This window comes from Schistocerca piceifrons, chromosome 1, assembly GCF_021461385.2.
Source record: "Schistocerca piceifrons isolate TAMUIC-IGC-003096 chromosome 1, iqSchPice1.1, whole genome shotgun sequence".
Lineage (NCBI taxonomy): Eukaryota > Metazoa > Arthropoda > Insecta > Orthoptera > Acrididae > Schistocerca > Schistocerca piceifrons.
The window spans coordinates 457,902,333-457,920,162 of NC_060138.1; the positions used below are offsets into that span (position 1 = coordinate 457,902,333).

The 17,830-nt window shown below is 43.4% G+C and overlaps 1 protein-coding gene across 1 annotated transcript in view; it reads left to right on the top strand.

Annotated features, from left to right (window-relative positions):
• Positions 1-1,479: 1,479 nt before the first annotated feature.
• LOC124735543 (ionotropic receptor 93a) overlaps positions 1,480-17,830 on the top strand; it is a 295,666-nt gene continuing 279,315 nt past the window's right edge. The window contains exon 1 of the mRNA XM_047248570.1: positions 1,480-1,603. Within this exon, the coding sequence (XP_047104526.1) occupies positions 1,480-1,603 (124 nt within the window). The remainder of the gene's footprint in view (positions 1,604-17,830) is intronic.

Consider the following 17,830-nt stretch of genomic DNA (forward strand, 5'->3'; position numbering starts at 1 on the left):
AGTTTGTGGATCCTGTGGAATATGTATTTCTGTACATCCTACTTTAAACGCATGTCTTTGGATACCTACGAGAGGGTAGCAGTAAATTCGAGTAAGGTCTGGCCTGCATTTTCGCAGACGACGAGACGAGTGTCCAATGTGTTTTAAGATTTGTGAGTTGTCCGTATTGCAGGCTAATCTCTTAGGGTGAAGCTTTTAGTGTGTTGCCGAGTAACTGGCTCACGCTTATTTTGTTTAGTGATGACCCATCCCAATGTAACTGTTGTATTATTTTAGTATCTTCTGCTTTCATATATATCTTCTCTTTAAAGTAGATTCTTGGAGCTGATATATGAGACGTATCTATTTGTTTTTTTAAAAAAACTTTTAGTAATTTTAATGATTTAGATCTTCACAGAATTTACTCCTATGTACAGCCAAACAGTTCTATCATCACGGTCGGCATCATCTAAGATGATAAGTTAAGTCCCAATCTTCTCTTTCCTCTTTTTTGTGTTTTTTTGTTTTGTTTTTGGTGGTACATTGTATGATCTTCCGTGTTCCTTGAGGGCCGTCCCTGACAATGGTATGCACTGGCACATTGCTCCCATAGAGACCGCAAAGAATAATATTGGCCAGGTGCGAGTAGCTCTCGCGCTCAGAGTTCTGTACAAACTCAGTTATGTGCATGGACAATACATACATGCCGCGAATCGACAATCTCGACAATTTGTGTTTGTTATCGTCACTGATACTGGGAAAATACTGGTTCTTCATATTCCAAGACTTTCGAGAATGATTTAATTTCAAGTCTGAAGTAGGATAACAAATGAAAAAAAAATTTTTTTTTTCGTAGATCGTAGTAGTAACATAAATTTCAACATGATATGTCTACCTGTTCCTGAGAAAAGGCCTTTTAAGTGTCGGACAGAAAGGCGGACAGACAGATGAACAACAAAGTATAAGGGTTCCGTTTTTACCGACTGACGCACGGAACTCTAAAAATTAGACCTGTAAATGGTGGTACAGTGTCAGTCATGTGAGTGGCCATTGTTCCATGTTGAGTGCACGAAAGGAACTGGAGTAAAGTTTTCCGGCTAGCACTCACTTTATAGTGATTTGCGGAGTGCGGATGTAGCTGTAGAACACTTTCTCTCTATGAATGGATGAATGTTACAAGAAATGAACTGCTGACCTTTAGTGGTTTGCACATTATCTGTTTAGTACGCAGCGCATTCAGAATATTCTCGTTGCAATGCTGATGTCTTAACTCGATACGGATCTCTGAGAAACGAACGCGGAAACCAATTCCGGCCTCGCACATGAAATCTGGAAGACTCAATACGCGGGAAGTGCAGTGGCCTCGCGCGTCGAGGTGGCCTAGTGACTTCTCGGAGGGCGTGAATATTGCACGCGTCCTCGCGTGCGAGCTCCACTGCTGGTGCCTGGGGTGGCGCAACCTTTGGGTTCGCGTTTCAGCAGCACAGTCTCAGTCTCGCGATGGTCTCCCACCTGCCCAGCAGTCCACAACCGCCTCTGCGTCTGCAGATGGCGCCGCTGCTTCTTCTCGCTGCGCTGACGGCACTCTGCCCAGGCCTCGCCAACGGCCGCTCCTCCGAACTCGGTAAAACGAAGACATTCTTACTGCGTTTCTCATTAAAAAAAAAAAAAAAAAAGGCTCTGAGCAACATGGGACTTAACATCTGAGGTCATCAGTCCCCTAGAACTTAGAACTACTTAAACCTAACTAACCTAAGGACATCACACACATCCATGTCCGAGGCAGGATTAGAACCTGCGACCGTAGCAGTTGCGCGGTTCCGGACTGAAGCGCCTAGAACCTCTCTTTCACCGTGGCCGGCCGTTTCTCATACAGCTTTGGCTCGGATCTTTATGACAGATTAATGCTATGTTTCGGATTGGACTTAGACTATTATATATATATATATATATATATATATATATATATATGTGTGTGTGTGTGTGTTGTGTCACGTTTTCGGGGGAACTTGGGGCACTGTCTCCAGTGATCACAGTTTCCTTTCATTGTCGCAACACATCACAAGTAAACTGTCGTATTTTGTAAACGCCATTTTTGTTTACAAAATATAACAGTTTACTTGTGATGTGTCACGACAGTGAAAGGAAATTGACCACTGGAGACAGTGCCCCAAGTTCCCCCGAAAACGTAACACAACACACACATATGTCATACTAACAAATGTAAAACCACCAGAAAATGGAGGCTTAAACCTTCAAAACGCATCTTGGACGTAAACAAACAGTGTCTGGTAACAGTAAACTTGTTGTTTCATTCGACACCTGAGGTAGGTTTCATTTTTTGCCGCTACAACCTCTTCGTTTCATAATCTCTTGTTCATAATAAATTTTAAATGCTGCTTGTTTTCTTATACCCCTTTTTCATACTGAGATTCATGTAACTAGTCTTTTCTTACGTAGATTTCTAATGGTGGGTTGCCCCAAGAGTTTAACTTCATTTAAGATTTCTTGTTCTCTTTCTCATGTATTTCTTTCGTATCATACTTTACAGTCAAACAGGTAATGATCTAAAAGTAATTCTGTTCCTCTTTACACCACGGTATCTAGAATAAAAGTATCTAGCAAAGTTTTATTTTTGTAAACCCTCGTCGCCAGTTTTGTAAAGGCCACATCACTGTATGTGGGTTCGTGAAACGGCTTCTGGTGCAGTACACGGCTAAGACAATTTCTTCCTCAATTTCTCCCTGCCACTATTACACAGCTATGCCCCAAGATCAGGTGACAGGATAGGAGAAGTTCTACAGAATTCCAACAAATTAGGATAAAAGTCACACAAATGAGTTAAAAGGTTTACTTATCTTTCTTACTAGATGAAAAAATGAAGTTTGCAACACTGCTTAGAATATAACACAAAAGAAAGGCTCTCACTGGCTGAGTGCAAATAATCGTAGGTATATTTCACAGTACATAGCAAATGCAATTAAAACAACTGTCTGTTCAATTCTAAGAATACATTAAACGACGTTCCCTGCCTAAGTCAGCCCTGGACGATGATCTGCAACCAAGTGGGCGAGAGTTATTCTTCTATCTTGCGAATAGGCTTCTGTCCGGCGTCGTCCGGTCATTGGCGGATTGTACTCCACCGGTAATTGGCAGAGGCGAAGTCGATATCTTCATCCTCAGCGCCGCATGTGGCGCTGGTGGAAGTCGCGCAACTGTCTAGTCTCTATGGCACTGGCGCCTTCTCGCATCTTGGCGCCTGTGATGCCTTTGCCCCGGCTGTGTCCTGTTCGGACGACAAAGCATTTATTATGGTTACTATCGGTTTACTTCCTTTATCCGCGCAAATGGATTTATGAAATATTATATTTTCAAGTCAGTAGAAGCTGTTGGTAGTTTATATGTTATGATAAAAGAAGCAGTCTCCATTTGAGTTAAACTTTGCTTCACCGTAATGTCCTCCTTTTCTTGGTATATCCAGAAATATTTCCGGAATGGTAAAAAAAGTTGTATTGGAATTCAATGTTAAGATGTTCGCTCTGGCAGACTGGTTGACAGAGCCAAAGTTACACGTCTTACACTAAGACCTCGTTTAATGAAACATTGTGATCAACCTTTAAGTTGACATAGACTTTTCTTTTCTTTTTTTCATTTTTTTAAAGAAAAGGTGGTTCGAGACAAGCTTTGCGATCTAAAGTTACTGCCCTGATTACATGGACACTGCTTAATGAGTAAGTCAGGCCCAGGAAACGTGGAGAGCAGGCATTTTGTGTACCTCTTCTGATCTATCTGTAACGGCATCTGTTATTTAGAACCCGATGAGCGGTACTGAAATGAAGAGGAGCTCCAGCGTGTATGAAGTAGATGTTGGTAAAGGCAGATGTTCTGCTGTTACCTCTTTCTCTAAGAAAGCAATGTAAACTCGACCGTCGAGCCTAGGTGGAAGAACATGAGGCTCTACAGCCCCTTTACATCGAAGCGATCGCAAGTGAACCCAAGGGAACGCGCATTCGCAGACAATGAGCAGGGCATTCGCATGTGCGCCACTCGTTATTGTCTCGATAGAGAACAGAAACGTACATCTTGTAGTAGGGAAATAAGAAAATTGGTGTCTCAGTTTGTACGTAAACGTGAAGTGCGTGGAGGCAGTGGACTCGACACTGTATTGTAGCACATGTGCTGGTTGACGCTTTTGCTGGCTTCTCGTTAAGATTGAGGAGGACACTAATTGCCGACGACCAACGTATCTTGAAGAAAGGCATTCACGCGCTGCTTATTAGCAACCGGAGAAATTTACTTTAGTGACTGTTTCGCATTTCAGTAACTGCTTTATATCAGCCAGTTTCCGATGTCTGTAGTGACATGTGTGAAGCGTTTTAAGAATTTTATTGAAGCACTTACGAGGAAGATACGATTAATGAAATATGAAATATACATACATACGACCTGTCACATGAGCTACTTGATAAAATCTGCTATACAGTTTGTTAGAGAGCAGGTAGCATGATCCAGGATAAACCACTTTATTTATAATAGGAAATCTCTGACATAACGTTCATGCATCAGCCATGTAATAACAAACGAGAATCGTAATGTCTTACGTATATTTCTAATTTTAAAGTACCGGGTGATCAAAAAGTCAGTATAAATTTGAAAACTGAATAAATCACGGAATAATGTAGATAGAGAGGTACAAATTGACACACATGCTTGGAACGATATGGGGTTTTATTAGAACAAAAAAAATACAAAAGTTCAAAAATGTCCGACAGATGGCGCTTCATCTGATCGGAACAGCAATAAGTAGCATAACAAAGTAAGACAAAGCAAAGATGATGTTCTTTACAGGAAATGCTCAATATGTCCACCATCATTCCTCAACAATAGCTGTAGTCGAGGAATAATGTTGTGAACAGCACTGTAAAGCATGTCCGGAGTTACGGTGAGGCATTGGCGTCGGATTTTGTCTTTCAGCATCCCTAGAGATGTCGGTCGATCACGATACACTTGCGACTTCAGGTAACCCCAAAGCCAATAATCGCACGGACTGTGGTCTGGGGACCTGGGAGGCCAAGCATGACGAAAGTGGCGGACGAGCACACGATCATCACCAAACGACGCGCGCAAGAGCTCTTTCACGCGTCTAGCAATATGGGGTGGAGCGCCATCCTGCATAAACATCGTACGTTCCAGTAGGTGTTTATCAGCCAGGCTGGGGATGATGCGATTCTGTAACATATCGGCGTACCTCTCACCCATTATGGTAGCAGTCACTGACATTTTGCTGTCCGGCGCCATCTCTCGGACATTGTGTGAAATTTCTTTTTTTTTTTTTCCTAATGAAACCCCATGTCATTCCAAGCATGTGTGTCAATTTTTACCTCTCTGTCTACGTTATTCCGTGGTTTATTAAGTTTTCAAATTTATACTGACTTTTTGATCACCCGGTATATATCACAGGATGTCCGTAATTAAAATTAGTTTCGAAACGCTGTAGAAAGAGAACCACTGCTCAGAATGACGTCAAATTTGAATAACATATTATTGACGTAAGGGAGAACGTCATGGGGAAAAAATGAAAAGTTGACTAATAAATGATGCTGCAATCGTCTAAGTGTGCACACCACAATACTCGCGGCAGTCCTCAGTCTGCGTCCCAGACGCCCATCATGACTGCCTCCACGAAGGAGCGCGCGCTGCTGGTTGCACTGCTTTATAAGAACGCTGACTGTGCCCCAGTAGCCCTGCTGAAGTTCCGGACACTCAAGGGTGCCAAGAAAATACATTGGTTCGATGTCTGTTATGGGTCTGGAGAAATTGAGTACAAGATTCCAAAAGACAGGTTCTTCTGGAGTGCAATGTGGCAATACGCACAATTGTAGAATATGAGCAACGGAAATTCCTCATGCACATAAACCGGTACCACAACATTCTGCAAAGGTGTGGTGAGGATTACGGCATCGTTTGTCGTAGGGCCGTATTTTTTTGAGGAGATGAATCCTGTGGGTCGTGTTACCTGTACCGTCGCTGGTAAATTCAATGAAAGTCTTTCGCGAACCAACGTCATTCCAACCTGTCAACAGCTTGAATGCGTGCGTAGGATCATTTTCATGCAAGATGGCACTCCTCTGCACATTGCACAACCGGTGAAGCGGCTGCTACAATAGAATTCCGGAAATACTAGAATTATCAGCCATCATTTTCCTACAGCCTGGCCGTCTAAATGTCCTGATCTTATTTGATGTGACTTCTGGCTGCGCTGGCCGCGGTGGCCGAGCGGTTCTAGGCGCTTCAGTCCGGAACCACGCGGCTGCTACGGTGGCAGATTCGAATCCTGCCTCGGGCATGGGTGTGTGTGATGTCCTTAGGTTAGTCAGGTTTAAGTAGTTCTAGGTTTAGGGGAACTGATGACCTCAACTGTTAAGTCCCATAGAGCTTAGAGCCATTCGAACCATTTTGAACTTCTGGCTGCGTGGTTATCTGAAAAATGCGTTCAGTGCTGCAATTAAGAACGTAGGTGAATTGCAGGCTCGCATTGCGCAACGCATTCTGAACGTAGGCCCTTGAAACTCAAAACTATTGTGGAACATGTTGTTGCTTGGTTCCAACTTGTGGTAAAAAACAGTGGACAACACACTGAACATGTCGTGCGCCAGTCACACAATTAGAAAGCACTGCCATTTTTCATGTATGCGAAATTTGACACCAGGACAATTAAAAACCGTTGATTTTTTTATGCTGTTTTAGGCAGGCCTATTAAAAGCTGATATCATTTTGCTTCTTATGCAGTTTTTGACAGCAGAAAATTTAAAAACCGTTTTTTTTTCATCTGATATTGTACGACCTTGCCTTGGTGGATGAGCTTAAAAATGGTTGGTTCAAATGGCTCTGAGCACTATGGGACTTAACTTCTAAGGTCATCAGTCCCCTATAACTTAGAACTACCTAAACCTAACCAACCTAAGGACATCACACACATCCATGCCCGAGGCAGGATTCGAACCTGCGACCGTAGCGGCCGCGCGGTTCCAGACTGTAGCGCCTTTAACCGCTTGGCCACCACGGCCGGCGGATGAGCTTACCTAACTAACAGTGCCACAGCTATTGACTGTAGAAATTGTGCAGTCATGTGGACAGAACAGCACGGATGACATAAAGTGCAAATCAATCCACAGCCTTCATATTCCGATTCATTTGTACCCGACTTCATTCAAGTAAAGAGGCTTGCATTGCCACCTGTTCGTAAAATTTTCGTTATTTTGTTCCATGGAGTTACACCATGTGTCAATAATATGTTGTTCAAGGAGGAGGACGACGAGATTAGTTTTTAACGTCCCGTTGACAACGAAGTCATTAGAGACGGAGCACAAGTTATGATTAGAGACGGATGGGGAAAGAAATCGGCCGTGTCCTTTGTCAAAGGAACCAACCCGGCATTTACCTGCAGCGATTGAAGGAAATCACGGAAAACCTAAATCAGGATGGCCGCACCCGAGTTTGAACCATCGTCCTCCCGAATGTGAGTCCAGCGTGCTAACCACTGCGCCATCTTGCTGGGTGTAATGCTGTTCAGATTTGGCGTCATTCCGAGCAGTGATTCTCTTTCAAGTGTTTTGAAACTTGGACTTTAACTATGGATACACTGTAGATGCATATTCGTACTCGTTTACTTTCACGGAAATTTATTGTGCATTTTCTTTTTATTACGAATAATTATGAAGCTTGTGCTTATTCATTCCATTCTCGCCTGATGCAACCATCTAACGAATTTCTTGCCCTTCTCACGTCCCCAGTAGGACCTTTAAGTGCTTCGGCATTTTCTTTTCCTTTGGCATTTATGCTGTGGACCTCTTCGATCCCAGAAGCACGTATATTTTCTATCAGCAACATTAGATTCTCTCGGTCTACTCCACCGTAAACATAACTTATGTCAACAACCACAATAGTGCGAGGGCTGAGCAACAAAGAGTGAAATTGATTTTTTTCTGTAGCTTCCTTGATAGTTTCCTACGTGTACCATGAATATTTGAAAACAGCGGGTTTTTAAGTATAATGTCCATAGGCAGCAGCACTCTCGTATCGGTAGGTTGGTAGAAATGATCTATTTTGAAGACACTACTTGAATTTTGCGTGACAAACAATGGAGGTGAAGTGAGAGCAGCAGCACGTCGCAATGTGTTTAAATATGCAGCCACTGAAAATTAATGAAAAGCTGCAGGAAGCGTACGGTGAAGATGTAGTACCTTCTCCAACAGTGTTTAGGTGGTTCAAGGACTTCAACGGAGGCCGACTTGTTTGAGTTAAGCAAGATGGGCCTGGTGCTTCGGCTTCTGCTTTGGTTGTCCGTGAGGGTTGAGAATTTCGTCGGTAGTGTCTACGATTATGCATGATCATCTCTATACGACCTATGTTTGAGCCTGCTGTTGGATGCCACAACTGTTGACTCCAGAACAAAAGGCTGTGCGAATGAAGACAAGACGTGAGGTACTGCATCTCTTTACTGGTGGAGGGGATGTGTTTCTGGAATTGATGAGCACCGTTGATGACTCATGGCTGTATCCTTATGATCCTGACAGAAAACGAAGCAACACAGTGTAGGAATCTACAGGTTTTCCAACACCAAAAAAAGCGAAAGTTGTTTCATCTGTAGGGAAAGTGACGGCAGTCACATATTTTGACTGTCATGGAATGATTTACCAGCACGCAGTTCTCACTTACACTACTGTTAACTAAACTGAAGAAGAACATTGCAAGGAAATGGTCAGAACTTCCTCGGACTGGGTAGCGACTTCATCATGACAATGCACGACCTCACATCATAAATCAAGTCATGCAGTTCAGACATCCGCCTTATAGCCCCGATCTTGTACCCTGTGCTTTTTTTTATTCGCATCTCTGAACGCAAAGATGTGGGGCATTTGATTTGAGAACTCTGAAGCGGTGCTCGAGAAAAGTGAGACGATTAGCATGGATCTGAAAACGAATGGCTTGCATCACGTGTTCAAAGACTAATAGAGACGCTATAAAAAGTGCATTGAAGTAGGAGGGGAGTGCTTTGAAAAAGATAATGTAAACATTTAAATGGAGTAATGAACATCTGTGAAAAAATTCAGAATTTACAGCTACTGCGAAAATGGCCACTACAAGAAACGTGTTAAATTCAGAATGTTTGTTGATCAGAACTCGTAGATGAGAAAACAGGCGCAATCTTTTCGTACTGCTAGTACATCGAAGTGGAGATGAGGCGAACGTCCTTTGATGTTACCCTGAAAAGCCGACAACAAGCGAATCTCCAGCACAGAACTGTGAATGAGAACCGCGTATGACCAAATGCCGTTTGCGCTTCGCTCCTGGTGTTTACACCACAGAGAATTCTCGTTCATTGATGCACAGTCGTTTGTGTTCACTCTGAAGTAAAGGAGGTATAAGAAAGAACTATCAACAATAAAACACCGTCTGAATAGGCCTTGAAGGCCCAAAGTACCGATCGGCCACTGTGTCGTCCTCAGGTCTCAGGCGTCACCGGATGTGGATATGGAAGAGCATGTGGTCAGCACACTGGTCCACTTTAATATTTGGTTCTTTACTCCCTTTTTCTGTAACAAATTCTGCTTCTTCAGTTTTACCTTGGTCACCTCCCCACACTTTGAAACTAGCTACTTGTTCATTCTCTTGTATTGTCATATTGTGTTTGCTGTATAAACAACATAGACATCCCCCCCCCCCCCCCCCCCAAGGCGTTAGCTGGGATAGATACCGGAGAAAACGGACATTTTACACCATTAACCCCTCTTAATGTGATGAATACTACACTCAACGAATTATGACAAATAATTAAGCATATATGTTATAATTAACCAGGTATGTACCTCTTTTCCTTTCAAAATAAATAAAAAAACACAAATCAAATGTTGAGCTCAGTGGTTACATCCTTTAAAAGAAACACACAATACGTATCTTTTGATTTCGTCATGGTCATGCACTGTGGTGCACCATGCTCTCCTTCAGGTTGCGGGGAGTACAGGCAGGCACCATTCCTCTAATAAGTTTTTTTTTTCAAAGAACAGCTCTCAAAATCAATTAACAATGCTTAAAACTTAAAATCCCATCTTACACAAAGGAAAAAAATACAAATTGCATAATGCAAAGTTAAATAAAAGATTCTAATGCCACATGGCAATACCAAAATTTACCTAGATATCACACGTGATCTCTAAAGGCAAAAAATATTGATCACAAAATTTTAATTAAAACAACAACTTAAATAAAATAAAATCTGATTACTATCAACGTAAACTCAAACCTCATAGCCTCTGCGATGCGCACCATATTACAAAATGTTTTCCTTCCTTTTAAACATTTTACACCATTAACCCCTCTACATGTGATGAATACTACACTCAACGAATTATGACAAATAATTAAGCATATATGTTATAATTAACCAGGTATGTACTTCTTTTCCTTTCAAAATTAAAAAAACACAAATCCAATGTTGAGCTCAGTGGTTACATCCTTTAAAAGAAACACACAATACGTATCTTTTGATTTCGTCATAGTCATGCACTGTGGTGCACCATGCTCTCCTTCAGGATAACATACAACATGGGAAAGATATTCCATGATGTACAAAACGTTAATAGGGCGCAACCGACTTACACAAGTTGCATATTGGATTATACATTGCTGTGGTTCAAATGGCTCAGAGCACTATGGGACTTAACTTCTAAGGTCATCAGTCCCCTAAAACTACTCAAACCTAACTAACCTAAGGACATCACACACATCCATGCCCGAGGCAGGATTCGAACCTGCGACCGTAGCGGTCACGCGGTTGCAGACTGTAGCGCCTAGAACCGCTCGGCAACACCGGATGGCTACATTGATGTGGATGCGGCTTGCAAATGTTAAACAGGCGAGGGAGCAGATGCGGTACTACTGAACACTTCGACTATACCACACCACACCAAACAGCAGTACTGTGGCGTAGACAAGGGACAAATCAACGACTGTTACAAGGCAACCTCAACAAGGCAGTAAGAAAATATTTGGGACTTTAAACTCTTCGGAGGGCGACACCAAAAGACAGAATGACGTCCCATGCTAAATTATGAAAATACTATCAGCAATTTCACCACGACAAGTAGAACTGTAAAATACCACAAGAAGTGAACTGCAATTAACACGATTCTTAAGCGTCTGACTGAAAAGCTCCATAATCAATCTTCCCCTTACTACCAACACTTAACAGCACCTCCATAGTTCATTTGAGGACACTACCGGAGTGTCAATTACTCATAATTGTAGATAACAGTTTAACACGCTGGGGGCCGACTTAGGTTTCTTAATAAGGCAAGAACTGATTCAGTCCCTCACTTGGATCCACCTTCGATCCAAAACAGTCGTTTACTCAACAGCAGCTAAATAGATGACAGCGCCGATGTCAATGATCTCCTCGTAAGCAGTGTTCTAATTGGAAACTGCAGTACCGAAGCAAAGCTTACACCACTCACAAGTCTGATACACGCGCCACCAATGTGAACCTTTTTAGAATTCTTATGTTCAGCTCATACACCAAACTTGCTATAATTTTTCCTGGGAATCCGAGGGCAGAACTGAGAAATCACTTCTCAGCCCTTGAATAACCACATGATGATCGCCATCATGACAACACCGGACGTCCACACTAGAATCTTCGAGCCCACAGCATTCTGTCCCAAACCGACTGTTTCAGCAGGGCCCACCGACCAACCGGCCTTGCCCTCTGACCTGATTGGCTCCTCACGAAAGTCAAGAGCCAACTGCCAGCAACCCCCTGCTTCCTCGTTCTGTCGCCTCGCGGAGCGCGGACAGCCAAAACTCTTCAAAGATATGCAGCGACCAGAGACTACAATCCGGTCTCGATACTGACATCGCAGTGAGTACTGAGAAGGCAGGTGGTTTCAAAAAAACAAAAAAAATTAAATAGCAAGGCGTACTGACTCACTCTCCCTCACTAAAACAGAAACTCGCCACACAAAGGAAACTCCGGTGAATATGGCTAGCATGAACCTGCAACATCCACCTGGACTCTAAGTGCTTGAACAATAATTCACCAGACTGACCACGTGTAGAGCCTCATAAGGCCCCAAAAAAGGGTGCCAACTTGCTGGTATAATCCGCACCACCATTCTGAGGTATGCCTGTGTTGCAAACAAACATACTTTCCCCGGGTTTGCAATTAAATTCCTTCCTACCCTTATTATAGCCTCTGATGGGCACACTGAATATTACGCTGCGCCTACTTCCAAATCCAGTGAATAACACCAGCATCAATGACCTCTGGGAGCTGATCGTTAATTAACCACAAAAAATGGTTCAAATGGCTCTGAGCACTATGGGACTTAGCTTCTGGGGTCATTAGTCCCCTAAAACTTAGAACTAGTTAAACCTAACTAACCTAAGGACACCACACACATCAATGCCCGAGGCAGGATTCGAACCTGCGACTGTAGAGGTCTCGCGGTTCCAGACTGCAGCGCCTAGAACCGCAAGGCCACTTCGACCGACCAATCAACCACAAATTGGACAATGGGGAGTTCACCTGGTACCTTAAGACCAAGGAAGCGCGGACGTGCCTTTACCTACTCATGCTGAGCAGTGTTAAATGCAAAGTTGAGCCAGCCAAGTGAATAACCCACTTGGTGCGAGAACTGCAGTGAAACGCGATTAGGGCAGCATTTAAAATCCTGTTTACACGTTCTGCAAACGAAGGCTGGGGATAGTAAGGAAGCCGGACACTGTGGCCGAGCGGTTCTAGGCGCTTCAGCTCGGAACCACGTTGCTGCTATGATCGCAGGTTCGAATCCTGCCTCGGGCATGGATGTGTGTGACGTCCTCAGGTTAGTTAGGTTTAAGGAGTTCTAAGTCTAGGGGACTCATGACCTCCGATGCTAAGTCCCATAGTGCTTAGAGCCATTTAAACCATTTGATAGTAAGGCGTTGTGGTGATATGCGAAACGGCCTGCTCAAAACCTCCTGAAATGCTTGGAAACAAATGCCGGAGCGTTATCCAAATATCGAAATAAGTCCCAATAAGTGACGGATGGTAGTCGTAGCTGTGACGCTACTGGTTGGAATAAGTCATGAAAAACGCGTCGACTACCACCAGCACATACCGGTTACCCTGGCGAGTACGAGGTAGGGGTCCAGTGTGATCAATGAACCACTTGTCCATAGGGTAACTTTCTCTAGTGGATTGGATTATCCCCCTAGGAGGATCTGAGTCTGGTTTCACTTGCTTGCAAATTTCGCAGTCGCCAACCATGTGCTGGAAATCTTTATACAAACTGGGCCAAAAGAGTTGCCTCTTACTATTTTCAATGGTCTTATTCGCACCTAAGTGGGCACTGACGGGAGTATGGTGGAAATAGCAAAACACCGGCTGTACCAGTTTACTAGGCAAATATACGCATAAACCATTGGCACCTAGGCCCCGACAGCAAACCAACCCCTTACATAGGGCATATCCATTTACCTGCTAACCCTCAGTTATCCCATCTTTAATTTTCCTAATACGAGCGGTCTGAGGCGCTGCAGTCATGGACTGTGCGGCTGGTCCCGGCGGAGGTTCGAGTCCTCCCTCACGTATGGATGTGTGTGTTTATCCTTAGGATAATTTAGGTTAATTAGTGTGTAAGCTTAGGGACTGATGACCTTAGCAGTTAAGTCCCATAGGATTTCACACACATTTGAACATTTTTTCCTAATACATGGATCACCTTCGTGTCTCTGACCACAGTCCCCAAATAATTCCTGGACCTCCGATCAAATAGCGCCTACTTCGGCCTCCTGAACTGGCCTGCCACCTGAGGCTCACCCTCACTCTCGAACATGCGACTTAAGGCATCTGCCACCTGGTTATTGGTTCCCCTTATATGCTTTACGTTAAAATGGAAGGCAGATATCCCAGTAGCCCACCTGACTATCAAACCAGTCTTACGTGAGTGGGCCAGCACCCAGCTAGGGACCTGATTATCCATTTCGAGCAAAAACTCGCGGTGTTCCAAATAAAATTTAAACTTTTCCCGTGCGAAAAGTACTGCCAAGGCCTCTCATTCGTACACAGAATATTTGGCCTCTGCAGAGAACAATCTCCTGGAGGCTTAAGCTACCAGTTCCCACTCTCCCTCTTATCCTTGTAGCAGCACTGCCACAACCCCACAAGTAGAGGCATCAGTCTGCACAATAAATGGCAGATCGAAACTGGGGATGGCTAACACAGGAGGGTTACTCAAGGCCCACTTAATAGCCTCGAATGAAGCCCGACGACTGTCATCCCAAATAAATTTTGCCCCCCTCTTACTCAGTTCGTTCAAAGGAGAAGCCAACCGAGCAAACTTCGGCACGAACTTACGAAAATAGTTAGCCGTCCCCATGAATCGTGCCACTCCCTTCTTATTAACTGGTGGAAGAAACCGTTGCAAACCTTTAGGTCGCTCTTAGTCAATGTGAACACCATCACCAGAGACCAGGTGCCCCAAGAAGGAAATCTGAGTACAAGCCAAGGTGACCTTGGACGGCTTAACAGTAAGTGCGCCCCCCTCAATCGACGCAATACCATCTCCAAAAGTTCCAGTTGTTCGTGGAAAGTATGACTATAAACCACAACGTCATCCAGGTAGTTACAGAAGCACTTAAATTTGAGATCTCCAAGCACATTGTCCAACAACTGGGACATAATGGCTGCTACAGTCGACAATCCAAATTGCACCCGATTGAATTCAAAAAGATTCCAATAGGTGCAGAAGGCGATTATGTGCTTGGCATCATCAGCAAGTGGGATTTGTATTACGCCTGATTGAGGTTCAAAACGGTAAAGTACCTTGCCCCAGAAAACCACATGAGACAATTGTGGATGTCTGGCAGGGGAAGCGACTCCACAATTATCTTCTTGTTGACCAGGTGGTAATCAACTACAGGTCGAAATTCTCCCTTATTAGGCTTAGAGACCAAGAACATGGAAGATGCATATGGAGAGGTCGAAGGTCTTATAACCCCTTCCCTTAGCATGCCCTCTATTAACTCACGCAAACTCTTCATCTTTAGGGTTGACAACCGATACGGAGGTTGTCGATCTGGTATGTCATCCTTCAGCCTAATCCTATACTCTATTTGGCTTGTCATTCCTAACTTGTTGGTCAACACTTCTGGAAAACACTTTAAAACCTGCAAGAGGGACTCCATCTGCTGATTATGAAGATGACTCATATCATAGTTCTCTGTGCTGCCACTAATGGAACACACTAGAACTGACACCCGGCGTGAATAAAGAGTAATGCGCTCCTCAGGCCGAAATTTAAAAAAAAGAACACGTTCTTGGCCATCCAACACTAACCCGGCCTCATCCATAACATCACAGCCGAGACGTAAATCCACAGTCAATTTCTTGACCACCAAAAACCGAAACGGCCAAGTAAAATTTCACATACCCACACTAGCCACATACTCCCCTACTATCTCTAACTTTTGTGCGTTGACTGAGCCACAAACCCAAGACGACTTACACAGGGTACGCAAGAGACATAATGTACGATATTCCGAAAACCACTCATAGTCCACTGCTGATATGGCACTACTCGAATCTAGGAGCACAGACGGGTTTGTGATTCAGCTGGGTGCATACGAAAGGCAACTGGGTGCCCGCAACTCCGACTATTCAGCGAAAACGCTTGGAAATCACAACCCGCGTGTTTGTATCCTCCTTCCGACACCGTCAACTGTTATTTTCCTTCTTCCGATCATATGCGCAGTCGCGCACAAGGTGACCTTCCTGGCGACAACGAAAACATACTTTTGGTTTGGAAATTATCGGTCGCACCACCTCCCCCTAGAGTAAACAACAATTCGGTTGTTGATCCCTAATTTGAGAGCTCACCCGCTGACTGTCAGCATACGACAGCTTCTCAATCTCTGATACTAATAAATTAAGTTCGCCCAAATTGGTAGGCTTTTTGGCAAACGTCATCCGCGACTTATCTTCGGGTCTAAACTCCCCTCAAAATGGTTTCGACCACCTGTTTCCGACACCTGTAGCTCCAAAGCTAGGATGGACGTTCGCACACTTTCGATGAATTTAGTCAAGAGTTCATTATCCCCCTGTACACGCTAATAACGCTTACGTTGTAAGTTATTCAATAAACGAGGGGACACCTTACATGCTATTACCTGTTTATGTAGCTTCCTCAACCCCTTTACTTCCTGCAAAATTTGAACAATAACTTGGCTTGAAGGTCTCAACGCTCAGTGAGTATAGTAGTTTGACAACTTGATCATGAGGCAAGTTCAGGGCGTCTGTGTGGAGTTCGAACTTGACAGAAAGCCACAACAAGTGTTCAAATTTCCGGAATCAATTACATTCATAATCTATTTATTCTCTTTAGCAAGATTCCCATGGGATGAGGAAATTATGCAAAACTCGAACACACGCATACTGACAATCTACTTTCCCCTTGTATTACCGGTTACTGTACTCCCTGCACAACTGAAACTTGTTCCCCTCTCTCATTTGTAGTCTGCTCAACATCTAATAGATTCAGTATCGCCCTCAAAGCGAAAACCTGATTCCGCAATTTCTGAGCCTCCTGTGCTTGTTCTTTAGTAAGCTGAGTCTCACTCAAATCGTTAATGTGCCACTCCCAATGCTCCAGTTGCTCTTGAAGACGCGCAAGCTGTTTAGCAGTCGGGGCAACATTCTCAAATAACTCAGCCTGATGATTCCCTGAGGACAACGATGTAAAGGCAAAACTCAAGGCATCGCCTACCTCGCCGATGACATGTGGAGAAATTACCATCAGGTTTTCCAAAGATGCCTTTACCTGTGTGAGGTAATTCAGGCACGCCTCCCTTGCCCATCTGTCCGTGCACATGCACTTTATATTCTAACAGTTCACACTTCAGTAGCGCTAGGCCTGGGCAATGCCGTGCTTCCATATCAGCTTATAACCTGAAAACAATTTAATATTAGAATAAATGCTAGTAAAACTGTAAGTAGGCTGTTTAGGTTCTTATATTGGTAACGCCACCGCCACGTAGCGCTCTGTATGAAAATCACTGGCTGTGCTGCGTGCAGTCTGTGGCTGGTTTGCATTGTTGTTGGCTATTGTAGTGTTGGACAGTTGGCTGTAAACAGCGCATAGCGTTGCGCAGTTGGAGGTGAGCCGCCAGCAGTGGTGGATGTGGGGAGAGAGATGGCGGAATTTTCAGAGCGGATGATCTGGACGTGTGTCCATCAGAGACAGTACATTTGTAAGACTGGATATCTTGAACTGATATATATATATATATATATATATATATATATATATATATATATATATATATATATTGACTTTTGAACACTATTAAGGTAAATACATTGTTCTCTATCAAAATCTTTCATTTGCTAACTATGCCTATCAGTAGTTAGTGCCTTCAGTAGTTTGAATCTTTTATTTAGCTGGCAGTATTGGCGCTCGCTGTATTGCAGTAGTTTGAGTAACTAAGATTTTTGTGAGGTAAGTGATTTGTGAAAGGTATAGGTTAATGTTAGTCAGGGCCATTCTTTTGTAGGGATTATTGAAAGTCAGATTGCGTTGCGCTAAAAATATTGGGTGTCAGTTTAGTGTTGATCAGAATAGGTAAAGAGCGAAATGTCTGAGTACGTTCAGTTTTGTTCAGCTGTTTGAAAATCAAATAATGTAAGAGATTTATCAGCACAGTAATTCAATAATTTTTCTAAGGGGACGTTTCAAAACACATACATAAAATGATGATATTAGCCAAATCCTAATATAACGAGTACTAAACAGTTTATTGTTATTAGATAAATCCC